The 21,880-nt window shown below is 48.0% G+C and overlaps 1 protein-coding gene across 5 annotated transcripts in view; it reads right to left on the bottom strand.

Moving 5' to 3' along the window:
- Ttc7b (tetratricopeptide repeat domain 7B) overlaps window positions 1-21,880 on the bottom strand; it is a 214,079-nt gene that overhangs the window by 172,091 nt on the left and 20,108 nt on the right. For 4 of the 5 annotated variants that reach the window (XM_036205761.1, XM_036205759.1, XM_036205760.1 and 1 more), the window contains exons 2-3: window positions 18,606-18,760; window positions 13,473-13,641 (exon numbers count right to left, since the gene is read on the bottom strand). In XM_036205761.1, coding sequence (XP_036061654.1) covers window positions 13,473-13,641; window positions 18,606-18,760 — 324 coding nt within the window. Of the gene's footprint in view, window positions 1-13,472; window positions 13,642-18,605; window positions 18,761-21,880 lie in introns of those variants that run through there. The other variant, XM_036205762.1, reaches the window with a different exon arrangement.

The following is a 21,880-nucleotide window of genomic DNA, read 5'->3' on the forward strand; positions in this document are numbered from 1 at the left end:
GGCCTCTGTCAATTAGGGTCTGTAATCTCACAGACACACAACAGTGAAGAGTCGGTGATGGATCTGAACCTACCAGCCCTCTTCAATGTCCCCCTCCATGCCTGTTTCTAGGGTAGCAAAGATCAAGGGGAATAAAGGGGTAAGGGCTTAGAGCATGTTTAGAAGGATGTCTTACATGCTGTGATCATCACCAGTAATTTAGTACTCCATCCCAGAACCTGGTATGCACTAGTCCCTACACAACCTGAGGCTGCAGGATGCTCTGCACAGCAGTTTCTGCCTCTGCTGGTCTCTGGTCCAGGCACTGGGTGGGGACATCCAGCCAAAGTTTTGGGTTCTGCTTCCTTCTCTACCGCCCCCCCCCCCACTACGGACCGCTACAGTCTGTGCCACACTGCAACACCCTCATTTTTCACAGAACAGTCTGTGCTCTGCTTCCACCCCAACAGAGCTCAGAGCTTTCCAAATATGGGGGTGTGTGTATCTGGGGGAAGAGAATGAGCACTAGACATGTTTTAGCAGCCAAAGGAGACTAGAAGGGGTTGTGGCCAAGGAAGGCCTGCACTCAGGTTCTAATTAGTCAAAACACAAGAGCCAGCCAGATGATAGCCCATATCAGACCAGCTCTGCACAAGTCCAGGCCCCTAGAAAGAGGGACCTGACTCCCAAGAACAAAGTCCTGAGTGACTAGCAAACAGTGCAGGAGCCAACTGCATTACGGAGGCCCTTTAGCCAAACAAGTTGAGAGGCAATCCATAGACCCTGAAGGTGTGGGCAGGAGAGGAGATACAGACATGATTATGTGCTTCAAAGCATGCTCAAGACCACAACTATGGTCATCTAAAGTAGACAGGGTTTCACACACACTGAAAACTTCTGATTAAACAACCAGTGTCTGAGTAGAGTTCACCCCTAGATGTGCAACTCTGCAAGCCAGGGCAAAGCTTTAATGAACAGTCTCCTGCAGGCATCTTATGGGGCAGACTCTATCCTTGCAGCCAGTGCCTGGCTCAAGGCAAGCAGCTTAGACATGAGACAGACTCAATGCCCAGCCTAGAGCATGTGCCCATGTATTGCTGAGTCCATGAATTAGTTAATTATACAATCTACTTGGAGAGAGGCAAGTGGCAGATGTGAAATAATTAAAAAAAAGTTGAGTGCCAAACTAGACTGTACTAACTATAAATAGAGGTGGGATCCGAGGAAGGCAGGCAGAGGCTCCATGCAAGAACAGTCTCACTGAGGAAGGACCCAGCTCAGGGTAACAGAACAAGGCCAAGTTGGAAGAAGACAAACCCAGTTAGGGAGCGGGCCTGGAAGAGGTGAGGGCAGGTGGGTGGGTAGGCAGGCAGCCTAGAGAAGAGGGTGGGTGGACACAGCAGGATATGTGGCCAGCCTGAACATCTGGGAGCTACTGTCCACAAATCTGGAAAAACAGCATGTGCCTACATTTAGCAGAAAACTCACTAAGAACCCAAGCTTTGAGCATAGGGGACAATATGACTTTGGGGTCAAATCTTACTTTTCCATGGTCCAGTTTAAACTTCAGTCTGACTTGTCCTGCCTGACATCCAGGTCACTATCCATGTGCCGTCTTCATCGTATATGGACATTACCTGCCACAACAGGAAACACTGACATGGGCGGGGAGGGGGTTCCACGTCACTCAGACACCTCCTTCCCAGCACCAGAGCCCTAGTGAGCACTTCACCTAGAGATAAGCCTGTTCCTTAGGATCACCAAGATCATCCTTGTTCTCTCTTTCCCTGTGATCCTCTGTTGAATGTCAGCCATCCTACCTTACAGGCAGAGAGTCCTTTAAGAATAAACTAGGAGCCTAGAACCCCTTTTAGGCTGATCAGGTTCCCAGGACAGCACCCCCAGGAGATGAGACTATTGAACTTCAACTCCAGCCCTGCAACTTCCATGCAGTCCAGGGAATGCTCCTCCTGTGAGGATCGCTGCTTTAGTTGTTTCCTGAACAACGGCTCCCTTCATCCTTCCCACACTCACTTGCCTCACTAGCCCCTTACACACCCATACAGCGTGTCCCCACCACCTGGTGTCCCCACCACCTGGTGTCCCCACCACCTGTCACTTCTCTTTCAAAGGCTTCCCAGTTCCGACGCGTCGGCCCTGGCCTTCATGCAGCCCTCTACTTGGAATCTAGGCTTTGGCTGTATTGCTGGTGTCTGTCAGGACCAAGGAAGACAGAGGATGCATGCTAGTTCTTTGAAATGAAGGGAAATTAATGTTTGGAGCTGGCTGCCTACAAGATGAAAGATGAAGACTCCAGCGTCAGCAGGAAGCTGCTGCCATCATAAGGGCTGGGCCAGCCAGAGGGGGAAATGGAGTTGAAAGAACCCAGAGGCTGGGGTCATTGCGTGGGAATTAAACAGAGAGGGATGTTTCATTTGTCAGGAGCTGGGCATGACCCGACTTCTCTCTCATTCTACCCGATACCTTCCAGCAGTGCCTCCTGGTGGCCAAAGCCAGGCACAAACCAGCTGACCCAGGGAAACAGCCGAAGTCAGAGCCTCTGAAATGCAGAACGCAGAGGAAGGGCCCAGGGCCAGCGCACAGCCTCCTACAAGCCTTCTTCCCTCAGTCTTTACTTCCTTCCTATCTATTTTTCCCCCTGTGCCAGAAAGACACTCTTCCTTAAGCACTCATGCAAGCCATTCTTCCTGCTTACAATCTGCCGATAGCCGGCAGCTTCCTGGCAAGAGAAGAAGCAGACTTCGTCCACTGGACTGACACTGTCAATCAACTGCATGTACAGGAAGTGCTGTTTGCTTTGACTATGATTTGTATCGAGTCTGCTTTATAACATGGGGCAAGTCACTACTCAAATTATCCCTGAAAGATGAAGTGCAGAGTATTCTCAAAGCTGTCAACCCTGAAAGTGGAACCAGCTAAAAAGAGCCATGGTTGGTAGTCACTACCGAGTGGCCCCACACTCCCCTGGAAAGACACCATAGAGCTGGGTATGTGGTGCCATGTAACTGGGTGGTGCATTGCTTTAGTTCCACCTACTCAGGAGGCTGAGGCAGGAGGATTGAAAATTCAAGGCAAGCTTGTGCAAGAGTGAGACTGTCTCCAAAAGAAAACAAACACTGATCTGACTACAGAGGCCACAGACAGAACAATGTGGAGTGTGGGTAAAGGCTTTAAAATCTACGGCAATGCAGTGACAAGAGGCTGAATTAGCAATCAAAACCTCCTACAAAGAAAACCCCAGGCGCATAGGAGTGTTTAAAAGAGGAGTCATGCCAAAAAGTCAAAGTGGAGGGCATGCTTCCCAACTCCAGCTTCTGGCGTCAGGGTCTTCATAACAAGGTCAAGCTCAGCATATGGAAAGCACAGTGTCCTGCATGAATGTAGATGTAGACATCAACAAGAGTAACACTCCACACCCAGCCACACAGAAAATGATTAGGCACCATGACCACATGGGCTGCACCCCAGGAATACAAGACAGACCTAACATATGGAAATGACCACACTGAAAGAATGACCGTACAAATTACATGCCTTTCAAAATGGAGGAAAAAGCACCTTCAATGCTCTAGCAACATAAGTATTTAAAAACTCCAGCAAACTAGGAAGAGAAGAAAACTCCTTGAAGTCATAAATGGAAACTCAATCATGAGAGACCATAGGTTCCTCAAACCATAATACGGATGTCATCTTGGTCACTTCCACTCGACAACATCAATGAGAAGCCACTGGGAGGACCAGCCTGGGCCACCGTGCAGCAAAAAGAAACACAGGAAGAAGTAAAACTACCTGTATTTGCAGATGCCATGAAATTATACAGAAAATTAAAAAAAAATTCTTTAAAAACTATTAGAGCTAATAGAGTTCAGCTGGGTTGTGGGATATGAAACAAACACAAGAAAACCAGCTGCCTTTCAACGGCAATGAGCAATCTCAAAATGAAATCAGGGAAACAACCCTACATAGAGTAACATTAAAAAAAAAATGCTTAAAGGGAATATAAGATATGCATACTTAGAAAACCTAGACAATAGTTTTTAAGTGAGAAAAGGCATTCCATGTTCATGGATTTGATGATGACAATGCTGTCCAAATTCACCTACAGATTCAACATTGCCCCAGTCAAGACTTATCCTGCCCTAATTTACAATCTGTCCTAAAGCTTATGGAGATGTAAGGAATCAAAGGAGCTGAGACAACCTCAAGAAGGAAAAACAAAACAGGAGTCCGCCCAAGTCCACAGCTTGTCACAAGGCTACAGGGATAATGGCAGCACAGCACAAAGGACAGAGACAGTGGCCAGTGGAGTCCAGAGAGGAGCAATCACAACATGTTCAACAATAAGGGTGAGGAGACAAGTCACTGGGAAAACAATGGTCTTCTTAACAACGGTTCTAAAACAATAGGAACTCCACATGCAAAGGAGTGAATTTGGACCCTTCCCTCATAAAAATAAATAAAAATAAACTCATAATGGAGTTATGAGACCTAAGTTTATGAGTTAACACCACAATGCTCTTTGTAGAATAAACCAAAGGAATAAATCTTCCTCATCTTAACTAGGCAATGATTTCCAGATACAAAACCAAAAACACAAACACTGGACTTAACAAAAACTCAGCTTTTCAAAGGACACTGCTGGGAAAAACTACTACTATTACTCTGCTCTAGGAACACAGAAACAAAATGACTCCTGCTAACAGGAGTCTCTCCTGGCCCATGGATGGAAGGAGGCAAGGACAAGGTGTACCTTCCCAGAGCAGTCCCCCAGGAACCTCCTTTTCCTAACTAGGCCCCATTTCTTACTTCCATTATCTCCCAACATAGCTCTGCCAGCTGGAGCCCAAGATTCAACACATGAGCCTGGAAGGGCATTTCATATTCAAATTGTAACACAAATCTGGCCACTCTGCAGAACACTCTAGAAATCCTTCTCCTTTGACACAGAATCTCTATTTCTGGGGACTTCCTATGGAAACCACGAGGAACAAACACAAAGACCAGGCTAGGAGGGTGCACCTGACTGTCTTACGGATAATGGCAAAAAGCCGAAAACAAGAGCCGTGTCTAAAGAGAGGCCTAAGTGACATCTTACTCACACAATGAAAACTTGGGTACTTTATAAAAACTGCAGAAATATATCTATTGGTAGGAAAGATGTCCAAGAACTCTAGCAAGGTAGAAATATACAGAAGAAGGTTATGTTAAAAAAAAAAATCCCATTTTTATAGAAAAACCCAAACTCATGCATGGAAAGTATAGGAAGAATCTGGAGAACACAGTAGATTGCTAATAGCTATGCTTCTGGGAAGATGGTATGTCCATGTCCTTTTGATGCATCTATAAACTGGATATATAATACACATATATTTGTCTACACTGTGGAGAAGGGTCAAGAACTCAACCCAGGGAGAGCTAGAAACACCACTCTCAGCTCTAATTAGACTTTTAACTCAAGCAAATAAGTGTGCAAGAGGACAAAGCCGTCACTGACACAAATGTGAGGATGTGGGCATGATGAGGAGGCAACCGTCTTGCTCCCAACCTCTGGCATATACTGAGATGCTGCTACACAAGACCCTTGACCTGCATTTGTATGTTTCAGAGCATTTTTTCATTTACACCAATGGTCTTCTCCACATTCTTGTGAGAATATTGTTAGCCCCATTTTGTAGGAGAAAACCATGATAGACAGTTAGATTAAATTGCTTACAAGTCACAGAACAGAACCAGAACAGAACAGCTGAGTGTCCGACATCAGGGTCATACGCACACTACAGATTTTGGAGTCCAGGCCTTGCCTAGAATTCCAGCTCAGCTCTGCCCAGATCCCTCAGCTTCTTTGCAGGGACTGACAACCATAGTACAGAGATTTCCCAGGACAAGTGTATCCCACAGGCTGTCACTACACACACCTGCTCTAGATGCCTTTAGAAAAGCCAATCCAACAGAGCTGTGACTGCTGCAAAGTTTCTGCAGACTGTCACTGAGTTTCTTGCTGCTTTCCACCTAACTGCCCAAACCCGAGGTCAGACAGACAGATGTAGCTCTCCTCCTCTGGGGCCCTCCGCACATGTGCACTCCTCCAGACAGCTCCTCCCCAGAAATCCCACTTCTTCCGTGTCTGTCTACCGGACAGGTCTACCTACTGGACAGGTCTGCTCCCAAGGCCACAGTGACCCTGCCCCAGGGCAGTTCCCTGGCTCCTTCCTGTTCTGCCTGTCAGGGCTGCCTCAAGGAAGAAAGGGAATAGAAGGCTCTGGATCTATTTGAGGACTCTTACTCAGAAGAGCCACTACTGTGGACATCTGTCATGGGCATTTGTCCTTTTCCTCTGGGTCTGAAGTGGGTTACCTCCTTCTTGACAGGTTCCACGCTGGGCCCATTCTGGCCGCAATATATATATGGCTCCAAAATGTGTACATCATAGATAACTCCATCAAGGATAGGAGTGCAATCCTGTCAGGGCCAGTAAGACTCACTGAGGACCTGGCTGAGTCCTGAGCATCAAACCCAATAAACACAGAACCTAGAGCTGCTCCATTTACTCTCAACCCGAATGGGAACCAGCAGGAGGGCAAGTGACCAGAAAATCCGAGAGAAAGGATCCAGGTCTTTGAGTTCTGAATCCAGATGCCATTGAGGTTTAGTTGAGTTGGGTTTTCTTCCACCTAAAGAAATCTTGGTGGAACTTCAAAGGAGTCTTCAGTTAGAGCTGAGGTCAGTGTCCACACACGGTTACCCTGTGTACACCCAGGCAGGAGTTGTAGCCCTGCAGAGAGTACTGTGGGTGCAGCATTAGTTGCTGGCTTTGGTTTGCACTGACTCTCCCACCTTCTTTGCGCAAAGAGCATGCCTGCCAAGCAGGCAGTTGGAGTGGGCAGGGGCATAGCAGGCTACTTCCTTACCACTCCACTTGCGCCCGCCCAGCAGCCACTGCACCTTTCTACCAAATCCAAGATTGTCCTCAGATTCTCTACTGTCCTTGCCACCCCATGGAGCCTCTACTAACACAGATGAGCAACTGAAAAGATGAGCTCTGATAGTCTTTCCTGGGACTGAAGTGACAGCTAAGCAAGGAGCCAGCTGGCCCAGAAGCTTGAGCCCACAGCCTAGAGAGAACAGTGCGACTCTACTACCCACCCGGATGCTTGAGGCACAGACATGGCCGGCCTGGCACCAACCCCACCACACCTAAATTCTCTCAGCAGCCAAGAACAGAGCCTCAACCATGACCTGAGAGCACCAAGAGGCCTGTCTCTATTCCTAGGAAAATCAGGACAACTGTCTGGAAACACCATTCCAGGAGGAAAAATAAGCTCTGAAAGGAAATTCATTCCCAAAGTCACCCTGCTGGGGTGTCTCATCTCTTCCTGACATAGGGAGTTGTCAGAATTTACCGTAAGGAAAAAGAGCGAGTATACTTCCATTGCTTTGTTTTTTTTCAAATTGATTGAGGGGAAAGTCCTAATTAAAGATGCATGCTTCCTCGGTGGGATTAATGTGTCATCTTCCTAGAGCATGGTGATATTCAAGTCACAGCTGCCCACTACCTGAAGAATTCCCAATTCAATTTGTTTTGAGCATTTTTGAGCACACCCACGTGCCCAGGACTAAGGAAAGTGATGGCAAATGAGCAATGCCTGATAGAGGCAGTCATCAGTGGATCATCTCCATGGTGAATGCCAGTCACCCGTGGATCATCTCCGAGACGTGACTTAGCCTGGCTCTGTCCTGGGGGAAGGCACCTCAAAAACAGCAATTGCAAGAGCTTCCTCCTTGGCTGTCAGTTGCTCCAGGTCTGGCCTATGGGCTGATCACACTGAGCTGAAGTGTGTGGGTGTGTGAAGACACTGTGCTTTCAAGCCGAGACCGGCTAAGACACAAACCTTTTTGAACATGTCCTGTTTTAAAGGCTACTGTGAAGTCTGGCCTGAGAGCTCTCCTGACTTCTGTGCAGCCCACTGTGGAAGACAGACGCCCCAGTTCCTTCTCTCACACTCCGCCTTGTAGACAGGCTCCTAACGCACACAGTGGGCAGTCAGGGGAAGGCCGTAGGGACTGAGATGGTTCTAAGCAATAAGGCAGGTGACAAGCTCTGAGACATTCTGCAAAGGGAGCCTGTATAATTAGTTGTCACCTCTTCACTGCTATTCCTCTTACACACTGCCAAGAATCAGAGAGGTCTGCAGAGAAGGCCAGTGAACACCACAGGATGGGCCCCTGGCTCCTTGTTGGTAGGGAGAGCCAAAGAAGAGGAGGCCAGACCAAGGATATTTCCCCTCCTCTATGAGCCCTCCTTACCAGCATCTCCAGCCCAGTCAGGAGGAAGAGTTGTACAGTGCTGTGGGAATGTCTGCTCCTAAGGAAACATTTCTTGAACTAACTGCACATCCCAACATAAAAGGCCTTCTATGATGAAATCATTCATAGAGGTCCTTCCAAGCCAGTCCTGGATAAGACTAATGAGGTTCAGGGCACATATCCAGGTCCTGCCCCCAAGCAACCCTGTCTGGATACCTCTCTAGCTGCCCTGAGCACTGGCAACCCTCTTCCCTAAGCCACTCTTCAGGCCTTGGCACCAGATAAGCTGCCCCTAGAGGTTTCCCTGACATATCCAGGAAGCACGGCCAAGAAGCAACAGTGTGTTCATGCAAAAAAGCCAGCCTCTCTCTTGCTCCTCAGGTTGTCAGGAGGTGCATCCACTGGAGGTCCCTGGACACCCAGAACAGAAACAAGCAACATTTGCTCCTCCTTCTGGGGGCCACAACTCCAAATGTATAGATGAGAGGAGACTGGGTAAGATTGGTAGGAGTGACATCCATGGCCCTCGGAATACTGATCCTTCTTTGTCCTACTAATGGTTATGAGCCATCATGTGGGTGCTGGGGATCAAACCCAGGTCCTCTGCAAGAACAGCATGAGCAGAACTCAGGTGTTCTGCTGAGTGCTTAATGTGTACCCCTCTCCCAACTCACTATTATCATCCTCTACAGATGAGAAAACTGAGAACCAGTGAAATGATACCTTGCCCACAGTCCTTGGACTTCAAGACCTTATGAATAATAGGAGAGATGTTAAACTCAGGAATAGGAAGAAGAGCCAATGAAGGGGTCCTACAAAGCTCCCCAGCACGGTATGTTTTCTCTACCCAGGACAGAAGTCACAGAGCTAAGGAGAAAAGTTTTTCATCAAGAAATCCTCCTTAGGCAGAAAGACTCTAAGAGCCAGAGGAACGGGGAGTGTGCTGTGAGTGTGTCTCCTAGTAGAGTCAGAAGCTACATCCATAAAGTCTCCTCAACATGACTGCCTTGTTCAACAGGAGCTGACCAAGGATGACTCCAATAGACATGCCAAGGTAGATGGGGAAAAGACCAAAGGGCCTCAACCACACAGAGAACCACAGGCAACTAAGGAAATCGAGAGTGGAAGAACCAGTCTTCCCCAGGGTTATCTAATATCAAATGATATCAATTGGTTATCTAATATCAAATGATACAAGTAACATTATATAGACTGAACAGGTTATATTTAGGAATATCTATGCATATATATCTCCATTATATACACAATATATATAACAATAATCAATGAAGAAAGAAGGCATGAATTTGAAAGAGAGGAAGGAGGGGTAAAAGGGAGGGTTTAGAAGGAGGAAAGAGAAGGGAGAAATGATGTAATTATATTATAATCTCAAAAAAATGTCAAAAAAGGAAGAGAAGAAGGAAAAAAGGAAGGAAAGAAGGAAGGAAAGAAAGAGAAAGAATTTCCCTTTGGCCTGGAGAGATGGCTCAGTTGAATACTGACCAGCTTGAGTTTCCCAAACCACTCAAGGGAAGGCATAGCTCTGCACTTATCTCTGAGGTCAAATCTTGGCTCAACCTCTTCCTAGCTGAGAACCTGGGCAAGTTATCTAACCTCCTGTGGCCAGCCTCATGGGGCACTGTGAACACTGAGTAAGATGCCCAAACAAAGAGCAAAGAAGAATCAGTATTCCGAGGGCCTTGGATGTCACTCCTACCAATCTTACCCAGTCCCCTCTCATCTATACATTTGGAGTTGTGGCCCCCAGAAGGTTCTTCTGATTCTCAGTAAGCAAAGGATAACATCCTCTGGCTGGAGGACGACCTTCCAGCCATGTGTTCAATGACATTTGCTGTCTCTGGAGAAACCTGGTTAAGTAAGCCCCTATGACATCATGAGATACCTAGAAAGTATTCAGATAATTCTTCTACCTACAGCATGTGCAGGGAACACAGGGAGGGGCAAAGGTTGAAGGCATGCCTACCCATGGGGCACCTGCCACTTAGCTATAGCACGACTAGCCAGTTCTTCCTCCCTTTCCAAAGAGGACAGGAAAGTAGAGTTGCATACTTCTGATTTTCAGACAGTAATAATCAACTCTAAAGCCAACAAATAAACTCACCGCAGGAAGTCTCTGGTCAGCAAAGCACTTCTGATTTAAAGATACTTTGTACATTAATAAACCCAGACTCCCTAGTCAAAGGTCTCACCTTGAAAAATCCCTAGGATCTTGGTGAAGAAACAGCTAGTCTCTCACGAGCTTCCCAGAGAACTGGCTTGTCTTTGGACATCTCCAATTGGGTGGGCAAGGTATCTGTGATTGTCATCTCTAGTCCTCTCTCAGCTCTCCACTAATACTTCTTCAATTTTTTTTATTTCATTCTAGTCTTCTATGTATATGAATGTTTTGCCTGCATATATGTACGCATATGCACCACATATATGCCTACTAATGGTTATGAGCCATCATGTGGGTGCTGGGGATCAAACCCAGGTCCTCTGCAAGAACAGCATGAGCTCCTAACCACTAAGCCATCTCTCCAACATCACTAACATTCCTGTTATACTATGTGTCAGTTAACATTTTAAGATAGAGATAGATAGATAGATGTAGTAGAATACTATTTTAAGGTGTGCTACTTTTGTTTATGTTGCAATTGTTTAACTCTGTGAAGCTGTGTTACTGTGTCTGTCTAAAACACCTGATGGTCTAAATAAGAGCTGAACGGCCAATAGCAAGGCAGGACAAAGGATAGGTGGGGCTGGCAGGCAGGGAGGATAAATAGAGGAAGAAATCTGGGAAAGGGAGATCTAAGATCTAGCAGCCAGAGAGGGGAGGACATCAGGGGCCAGCCACCCAGCTACACAACCAGCGAGCCACACAGAGTATGAGTAAGATTTACGGAAGTAAGAGAATGGGGAAAGCCCAGAGGCAAAAGTTAGATGGGAAAATTTAAGATGAGGAAAGCTGGCAAGGATCTAAGCCAACCTAAGGCTGGGCATTCATAACTAAGAATAAGCTTCCATGTGTGTGATTTATTTGGGAGTTAATCCTTATGACTCCTGGAGACTTTGACAAATGGGAAAACTGAGGTACAAGAGCTGAAACACTTCCAACTGAACAGCCAACATGTGGCAGCGACAGCACAGGCCCAAGCAGATGGCTAAGAGTTGGTGCTCTCACACTATCATTGTGCACCGCCTCTCACACTATCATTGTGCATGGTCCCTCTCACTATCATTGTGCACGGCCTCTCACACTATCATTGTGCACGGCCCCTCTCACTATCATTGTGCACGGCCCCTCTCACTATCATTGTGCACGGCCCCTCTCACTATCATTGTACATGGCCCCTCTCACTATCATTGTGCATGGTCCCTCTCACTATCATTGTGCATGGTCCCTCTCACTATCATTGTGCACGGCCTCTCATTGGTTCTCTAGGCTCTCAGCATCTGGGCTCTTCAAGACTGCTGCTGTTTCCTCTAGGCAGTGACCATTCACTGTCCCAACACATGTGTGACTCTGCACGTGCCCGCAGATGTCAGAAACTAATAGAGCACGTGTGTCATTAGGTAGCCAAGGTCTCAAGAGCCAGTGTCAGTCTTGTGTCTAGGTGCCCACTGCTAAGCACATAATTCCTCAGGGCCAGTCGCAGGCCCACAGACTGAGCAGGCAGTGCCCTGCAGACAGACAACCTTCACTCTTCAATCTTAAGACAGAAAAGAACCTGAACTCTGATGCTAAGAAGGCCCAGAGCCACCCAAATAGCCCTAACCCACAAACCAACTCCTGGTTACAGCCCAGCAGCCCCCAGGTTGGTCAGGTAACTAGAAATTACATAATGAAGATTTGCTCATTCGACAGTATTGTCCCTGGCCTGAAGGAGCATATATTCAGGTATGATTGTATACACAGCTAGCTTTAGCAGCCTATGACCTGTGAGGAGGTGCAATGCACCAGAGAGAGAGGAGAGCACCCATGGCTCAGCCCTTGGGCCCCTGCTTCTTAGACATGGGCAAACAAAGACAGACGCTCTCAGGACCCAGGAGACAGCCTCAAAGGACCATGCCCATTGAACGGCCTGAGTGCCCTGAAAAGAGCAGTCGTATCTTTTCCCAACCCACAGGAACATGAAGATAAGGAGATGAACCCAACAGTTCTGGAGGCTCCAGGGAACTGGGTGAGGACATCAAGCCTGTCACAAATCTCTTAAGAAGTAAACCTTGGGCTGGAGCTCTGTTCAGTGCTGTATTGGATGGGAGAGTCCGACAGGCTGGGCCAACTACAGCCCTACATCTCAGCAGCATGCAGGTGGCCAGCTCCCTGCTGCTGTGCCAGCCAGTCAGGTGCAATGTGTACCTGGGATGGCGGGTGGCTGGAGGCGGAGGAGAGGTTTCATGCTGCCCATTTATGAATGTCATAGCCTTGGGAAGCCCAGTTCTAAATGTCCCTGTCTGGAAGCATCCCTAGCCCGCCAGCCAAGAGAACCTTCTGCTACTGACAAGGTGCTGCCACTGTCTCAGCCTTTCACAGGGGTTTCTTGTCTGGGGATGCCGTTAAGGCAGCATTTACTGAGCACTGAGTGGGTGTCGGGGGCCACAGTGATGCTTTCTCTACATGGTTTGACCTCCTCCTCCTAACTGTGTGACACAGATATGAGAGAGGAAGGATCAGCAGCTTGGCGACAGCACCAGAAGACTGCATACACACTGCCTTCCATCTTTCTTCTCCTCAGGGGACTGCAGCCACTCACATAAGACTGCAGGCTGGTTCACGGCAGGAGAAAGCAGCTACACTTTCTTTATCTCTTGAATGCAGACCCTTCAGAGGACTGTTACAGGGATGACCTAATTAGCCCAAAGTAACACTAACAAATAAGAACATGGTTGGCGCTGTGGCCAGATGACCATATGAAGTGAATTCCTGTATATGCTGTGCAGCCATTTAATTACCAAAAATTCACTGCATAGATGATACAGCGTTAGAAACTTCACCAAACTGTGAAAACTACAGAACTGAGGCTCTGAAGAAACAAGGTGTTAAGGGCTTCCTAATGTCACCCGGGATGTACAGTAGAATTGACCCAGGTGGCCTTGCTGGGAACAGCCAAGAGCACAGGGTCCAAACAGGGGTGAGAGGAAGCACACATGCATGCAGTCCTCACCTTTGGTAGCATAGGCCTCCGCGATCATCCGCAACCTGTAGGGAGGTACGGCCGTCAGTGGCAAGTCATCGAGGCCCACCCGGGCATAGATATTCAGGGCTTCTTTATAATCTCCTTCCACATAATTCAACTTGGCCATGATCAGATTGGACTCTTGTAGGAATTCTGACTAGAAGGAAAAAGACAGAAAAAATTCCTACAATATTACAGGAAGTGTTCCCTTGGGCCCTGGCACTTGCTGCAGGAAAACCCCACAGAGCCTCATAGGAAAACTTTCATATGAATGTTCATTGTACTATTAGTCACAAGAACCCCAAAGTGCAAGCAACCCATGTCAATCAAAAAGTCATAAAGTTACTACTGTCATAATAAAAAAAATGAATTACTGATACATGCTACAACATGGACAACTCCATAAAACATACCAAGTGAACAAGAAGTCTCAAAAGGCCATATGACATAGTGATCCCCATATGTAAGAAAAGCCCAGAAGGGGCTGGGTGGTGGTGGCACACACCTTTAATCCCAGCACTCGGGAGACAGAGGTGGCAGAGCTCTGTGAGTTTGAGGCCAGCCTGGTTTACAGAGCAAGTTCCAGGACAGGCTCCAAAACCACACAAAGAAGCCCTGTCTTGAAAACAAACAAACAAACAAACAAACAAAAAAGGGTCAAATTTACAGAATCAGGCCAGGCGGTGGTGGCGCATGCCTTTAATCCCAGCACTCGGGAGGCAGAGCAAGGCGGATCTCTGTAAGTTCGAGGCCAGCCTGGTCTACCAAGTGAGTTCCAGGAAAGGCGCAAAACTACACAGAGAAACCCTGTCTCGAAGAAAAACAAATAAATAAAAATTACAGAATCATCACTATGAGTGTTCCTGAGGCTGGCATCAGGGAGTAGGGGGTGGCTACAAAGGATTATGGGCTTTCTTCTTGGTGTAATGAAAGAAAATTTCTGAGACCAACAGTGCTGATGGTTGTACAACTTCATGAATACACCAAAAGTGTCCCAACTGTATACTTTGAATGGTAGTTAGCCCAATATGTGATTGATACCTTCATAAAGCTATGAGAAAGCAAAACTAAATCAAACCCCTGCAGCTCTCTGCAGGCCTGGGCTGGACCAAGGAGGAAGAAAGGCTTTCAGGGCAAAGTAGAGAATGTGATCACTCAAAAGAGGGAGGTGCCTGACATCCAGGTGGGTCCTGCTCAAGGTGGTGGAGTCATACCAGACAGAACCCAAATCACACAGGCCAAGATTTCCAAAGGGTACAAAGGCAGGGTAGACCTTTCTCAGGAAGCCAATCATGACTGGGAAGCTGAGGTGACTGATCAGGGTCCTCTTCTTGAGGCTGAGGGCTGTGACAGCTAAGGGGTCACATTCCTACTCCAAACCCCCATTACCTACCAGCCTCATCTTCTGCCTGCCTCCCCTACACCCTACCAGCCAAAGAGAGAGGAAGCACCCAGCTACCTAGATAAAGAAACATCCATTGTCCTCTTCCAGGACTTGTCCTTGAACTTAGCCATCTAAGGCTAAATTTATCTATACCTAGAAACACACAGAGCCTGTAGCTTTAGTGGGTTGGATGACAGGACACTTGTGTCCACAAAGAGCAGAGCAGCTGTGCCCGCCAGGGTGGCTTCCAGGTAGTTCTCAGAAGGAACAGAGACAGCAGCTGCCCTGGAGAAGATGAGAGGGTGAGCCATGAGGACCAAAGGAGTTAGGAGTGGCCCAAAGGAGACGCCTGTGTCAAACTCAGAAGTGTATTTGAAGATGAAGACTGAAGCAGACTTGTGAAGGGAGAAAAGGATATGAAGAAGCCCCTACCAGGGCACCCACCCCACCATCAGAAAGGTTTCCTAGGAAACCTTCTGGCACCTTCCTGAAACCTCTGGAACTTGTGCTTAATGGGGATGGAGGCTCTGTTTGGGAACACGAAAGGGAACATGGAAAGCCACTGAGCTACCCACCTAAAAGTGGTTAAATGTGAAACGATTTTACACAACATGTATTTGCCACAAGAATAAGAAACACAGTTTTAAAAAAGGAAACTGAAAGGCCATTGGAATCAGTTGACGGAAATGGTAGTCCAGAGGCCCAGGATAGAGGTATGGGAGGAGTACAGTGAGCCAACACCCCAGCCAAGGCCAAGGCCACTGAGCTTCCTGCTGCGGGGAGAAGAGCCCAGCACAGAGTCAGGGCTGCCGTGCTCATCAAAATCAGTTTTCCTGTCCTCTGACTTCTGGCCCGGATCTCTCTTGGCTGCATCGCCAGTGAGCTCTACTCTTTTCCTGAGTCCCTGTAGAGACAATGGACTGATGGTCAAGGAAAGAAGCTTCACGTTAGCCAGTGTGAACAGAGAACACGTCCAAGCAAAACCTGTGCAGCTCTAGAACATTCTTTACAAGTCGGGAGGGTAAAAACCAGCAACTGGAGAAAACTCCAGTAGAAGCCGTTAGACAGCAGTAAAGGATACATGTCTGGTGCATTATGGTACGGTTTTAAAGAACTCCCACAGGTGAGCCTCAGGACAATCCTGAGAGACAAGAAGTTCAGAGAGGCTAAGGAACTTCCCAAGATCACGTGGCTTATAAAGCCAGACTGGAACTAACTCTGGAATTCCAACATGAAATTCAACATTATTACCACGCTGGGTTGCAAGGGACAGAGAGCAGAATGTGAAACCAATAGCTAACTTTCCCAGAAGAAGGTAAGGGGTTAGGGAAAGAAATACGTTAGATGATGACCCTTAATACACATTCATAGCATCATACTCCAAGACACTAGGTCTGAGTGGCTGTCACCTTGCCCCAGGGACCCACTGTTCCTCCACCTTCTCCTCATGACCAGCACCCACCATCAAAGTCACCAGGAGCCCCCTGGTTAAGAAAAGATGCCAGGTAGACAACTATACCCTAACTGTGAGCTGAGGTCCAGCACAGGCCACAAGTTAGCAAGTGAAGACTAGCTTTAAGTGTCCAATTGCAGCAGTGTTCTTAACCACCGGGGCATCCTGTGTGCCAATAAAGCCTCGAGCTGGCCTGCAGAGCCATGCTCACACAGCAGACTGACATGTTGGCTCCATGAGGCCTCCAGAGCCTATGACATAGAATAGGTGTGCCAGCATCGTCCAAGACCTGTTGCAAACAGGCAGAGGAGTCAGCCAGATGACAGAGAAAGCACCAATAGCTCAGAAGGCAGCTGGCTCACAGTTTGAAGCAGCCAGGAACTGGGAGGGTCCAAAGGGATCATCTCCAAAAGCCCACTCCACAAACCTACCACAACTGAGCCAGAGAAGGAAGAGGCCTCCCAAGGTCATACAGCAAGTTGACAGGAAGCACAAGTTCCCAATCTGGAATTCTGAAAGAATATGGCCTCGGGGTTGGAGAGACTGCTTGGTGATTAAAAGCATTTGTTGCTCCTGTAAAGGACTTGGGTTCAGTTTCCAGAACCTATACAGTGGCTCACAATTATCTGGAATTCCAGTTCCAGGTATTCTGACACTCTCTTCTGGCCTCTGAGGATATCAGGCACTCATATGTTGCACAGACATACATGTAGGCAAAGCACTCATACACATAAAAGAAAAATAAGAATAATAAAAAGAAAAAAGAAAAAGAATATGGCCTCTCTGGGCCTGAGGGTAGGAGGTGTGCACACAGACAAGAGGGAGGATTCTGGGATAGGAAGAAAGGTAAAGACAGCTCATCAGAAAAAAAGGAAAAAGAAATCATGGCTTCCAGAGTTCCCCAGAAACTGCTGTCCTCAGTAGAGAACATATTCTAGGAAGGACAGAGCATAAGATGAGCAGGCTGGAGGAGGTGCACTCAGCTAAGCCCACTAGTGTGACAAGATCTAGGATCCCCGGGAGACAAGCCTTAGGCACACCTGGTGGGCTACAGTTAGCATCTGGGCATGCCCATGAGGGATTAGTTGTGGTGGGAGCTTACGCTGTATACAAAGGAGGAAGCTGCTTTCTGCGCTCTGACTGTGGATGTGACCAGTTGTGTCAAGCTCCTGCTGCGTTCTTTGGCTTCCCTCCCATGAGAGACTAAACCCACTCTCCCTTGAGTTCCTTTCATTGGGGTATTTTATCACACCGCCAGGAAAAGAAGCTAAGACACTGAGAGTATCAGGAAGTAGCAGAGGCTGGACTGCAGGGCTGGAGGAGGGCAGGCCAAGCTAGGGGAGCCAGCCTTTGTGAAAGGGGGCAGCCAGGCTCACGGGGAATGTGTAAGGAGACCCGTGTGAAAAGGAACAGACTGAGCAAAGAAGACCAGAAACAGAAGATGGGGGGCAGTGCCCAAGACGGCCTGGACCAGGAGGTAGGGAAGGAGTTGTCAAGGGTGGGGGAGGTTCCTGGCTCCCTCCCATAATGAGGCAACACCTGGCCTATTGGCACCAGCTCTGGCCACCATGTGACATGTGATTTAAGTAGGAAGCTATGCATTAATGTTGAATTATAATTAATAATGAAACTTTGTTTCAAGTACCTGAGGAGAAAAGATCCCTGCTGTGGATATAGCTCTGTGTAAATAAAGTTCTGATTGGCCAGTGGCCAGGCAGAAAGTATAGGTGGGACAAGAGAGAAGAGAATTCTGGTAAGTAGAAGACTGGAGAGAGACACCGCCAGCCGCCGCCATGAGAAGCAACATGTAAAGACACCCGTAAGCCACAAGCCATGTGGCAAAGTATAGACTAACAAAAATGGGTTAATTAAGATAGAAGAAGTAGATAACAAGCAGCCTGCCACGGCCATACAGTTTATAAGCAATATAAGTTTCTGTGTGCTTTCTTGGTTGGGTCTGAGCGACTGTGGGACTGGCGGGTGAGAGAGATTTGTCCTGACTGGGTCAGGCAGGAAAACTCTTAACTACAGATCCCCTCATTGAGAAGGATGTGTCATTGCAGACTCCGACCAGAGAGCCCTACTAGGCTGGCAGCCCCACAGGCCAGGCGGCCTAGGGTGGATGTACTGACCATGCGGAGTGTGCCTGCTGAAGAAGATAACCCCAGCAGTCCAGACGTGTTCCCAACCACCCTGCTCACCATACCCTTTCCCAAAGCACACACTGTTGAGATGATGGCAGCGCCACCCACCACCCCTTCTTGGTCCCAGAGGCCCATGGTACCTTGAGGTTCCCTCGGTCCAGGGCAGCGGTCAGATGCTTGCGCACTTCAGTCAGCTGGGGTCTGGGACCCCTGGGACTGGCTCCCTGCCGCAGGGGCTTCTCCTTCAAGTGCTGCTCCAGCTTCGACTCCCCCAGGAGAAGTTCAGCCATATCATCTGCAAAGCCAAGCAAGACAATCAATGGAAGCAAGAAACGGTCTGTTGCTGGAAAGCATGCCCCACGGTTCCAGGCTCTTCTGGGGCCTTACCACCTAAGATTGAGTTTATGGGAGGGACTGCTCCCTAGCAAGGAACATGGCAGCAGTGTTGGCTCAAACACTTGCCTTTCTCTGCCACATATTTACCAACTCCAGAAAGATGGCTACATTTTAATGTGGACATTCAAGTTCAGAAGGGAAGTTCTCCAGTGATAGTAAAACATAACGATCTTATGACATGCACACAGAATCCAGGGTGATCTAGTTCCAAGAGAAAAGCAGTGAAATTCCTTTCTCTGCCAAAGTCTATGGCCCTGGGTACGGACAGTGAGCCTGGGGAACATCCCTCAGTCAGATTCTTAGAGCTTTGTGTCAAGGTGACCTGAAGGACGTCTCTCCAAAAACCACAACTATATAGCCCTGCCTTTGAGGAATCTTCATAGAAGTTTAGCTCAATACACTGGGGCTGCAGAGATGGCTCAGTGGTTAAGAGCACTGACTACTCTTGCAGAGGACCCATGTTCAATTCCCAGTTCCCACATGGCAGCTCACAACCGTCTGTAATTCCCGTTCCAGGGGACCAAACATCCTCACACAGACATACATGTGGGTAAAATACCAATGCACAGAAAGTTGGGGGGGAAAAAGTATATACATTGTGTCAAGTAGTTATAAATCTCCACACTGTTGGTTAATTTGCATTAAGAAGAAGCCAGGTAGTCTGTTGGCAGTGGCGCATGCCTTTAATCCCAGCACAGGGGAGGCTGAGCCAGGCGGATCTCTGTGAGTTTGAGGCCAGCCTGGTCTACAGAGCGAGATCCAGGACAGGCACCAAAACTACACAGAGAAACCCTGTCTTGAAAAACCAAAAAAAAAAAAAAAGCAGCAGCAGCAGCCGCCGCCGCCAAGTACAGCTCTTTGGAACCCACACATCCAGACTGTTCTGGATGAACCCAGAACAATTCATACACTAGCCTGACTGTGGTGTACGTCTCTGTGACAGACAGACATAGGTATACTAAAAATACAATCAGTTTGAAAAGGTCTAGAAGGACCCTATTACTGGAGGGGTCTAGGAGACCTCAGCTGGCTCTGGTGGTTACAATAGACTTTAGGTTGAGTTTCGGTCAATATTTTGGTCATAGAGTGGAGAACAGCGTTGCCTATACTGCATGAATTTACAATCCAGTCACCAGAGGGGACCCACTAAGATCTGGGTGGCCAGCCCACCACTGGCCCAGTGCACCTCATCTCTGCACCAGTCCACCCGATGCAGGAGCGACAAGCCTTGGCACTGCTCTGTCTGTGCAGGAGCGACAAGCCTTGGCACTGCTCTGTCTGTGCTAATGGTGAGAGACCAGAGTCCTAGGAGGAGCCAGCTAACCCCAGAACACAGCTCAGCTAGGTTCCTGAGCATAAGAATTCCTTAGACGTACGTAAAGAAAGCAAACTTCTCCTCACAGAGTCAGGTGGCCTACAGCAGTTTCCAAAGCCAGAGGAGAAGGCAGGTGTGCCTGCAGAGGGCACAGGGACACAGGGTAGCTGGTGCAGATGGCAGCAGCTGACCCTCCAGGTGGGTAGGAAAGGACAGGCAGCAGGGAAAGCTGTTTTCGGTTTCCTAGAACCAATGTGCACTTCACAAGGACAGCACATCTCTACGGAAGCTGGCCACATTTCAAGTGGTCAACAGCTGCCCGTGGCTAGTGGATGTCATAATGGACAAGAGTGTGATCACGGTAGAAGCCTATCTTGATATTCTTCTCTATATATATCTATGACCCCATAAAGACGCCTAAATAATTACCAACAAGAATATGAGTAACAAAATTGGAGCTATATTTACAATTTTATCTTTATAGCTTGAATTATGTACTTCAATAATAGATAATAGAATCTTTCATTAGTTTGTTTTTTAACAAAATCCCCCGGTGTAGGCTATACCTGTGATCCTTCTACTCAGCTTCCAAGTGCTGGGATCAAAGAAGTGCTAGTGTGCAACAGGCCAGGAGTGCTAGTGTGCAGCAGGCCAGGAGTGCTAGTGTGCAACAGGCCAGGAGTGCTAGTGTGCAACAGGCCAGGAGTGCTAGTGTGCAGCAGGCCAGGAGTGCTAGTGTGCAACAGGCCAGGAGTGCTAGTGTGCAACAGGCCAGGAGTGCTAGTGTGCAACAGGCCATGAGTGCTAGTGTGCAACAGGCCATGAGTGCTAGTGTGCAACAGGCCATGAGTGCTAGTGTGCAGCAGGCCATGAGTGCTAGTGGGCAACAGGCCAGGAGTGCTAGTGGGCAACAGGTCAGGAGTGCTAGTGTGCAGCAGGCCATGAGTGCTAGTGTGCAACAGGCCAGGAATGCTAGTGTGCAGCAGGCCATGAATGCTAGTGTGCAACAGGCCAGGCAGAGCTCGGTGGTTTTCATTTAGTTTTTGTTTTCTTTTTTGGTTTTACAAGATAGAGTTTCATCGTGTAGCCTTGGCTGTCCTGAAACTAGCTCTGTAGGCCAAGCTGGCCTCCAACTCAGAGATCCTCCGGCCTCTGCTTCTTGAGTGCTGGGATTAAAGGTGTGTTCCACCGCTGCTCAGCTCCTCCCCCCCCCCACCCCAGCTTTTCTTAGACAGGGTCTTACTATGTAACCCTGGCTATCCTGGAACTCACTGTATAGACCAAGCTAGTCTTGAACTCAAACTCACAAAAATCTGCCTGCCTCTGCTTTGAGAGTGCTAGGATGCCTGGCCCAGAACCATTTTATATTGTTTACATGGGGGAAATGGAACTTTTCCTTAAAAGCTGTTTCTGTCAGGATATTTACTAACCACAGTAATGATAAGAGTATTGATCATCAATTCATGCCAACCTTTTCCTGTCTACTTCGTTTTTGTAGTACTGAGAATCAAATCCTGGGCCTTAGGCATGCTAAAAGAGTTCTATGGGGGTGAGGGGCGGCTGTTAAAATAGACCAAGACATTCTGAGCCCCAGATTTCACCTCAGATGGGTCCTCTGACTCAGTCTCAGCATCCTAAGAAAGCACTGTCCACCTGAGCTGATGACTCCACCCATTACTTCCCCACGGCCCCACCATCTGCCTG

Source organism: Onychomys torridus, chromosome 14, assembly GCF_903995425.1.
Source record: "Onychomys torridus chromosome 14, mOncTor1.1, whole genome shotgun sequence".
Taxonomy (NCBI): domain Eukaryota; kingdom Metazoa; phylum Chordata; class Mammalia; order Rodentia; family Cricetidae; genus Onychomys; species Onychomys torridus.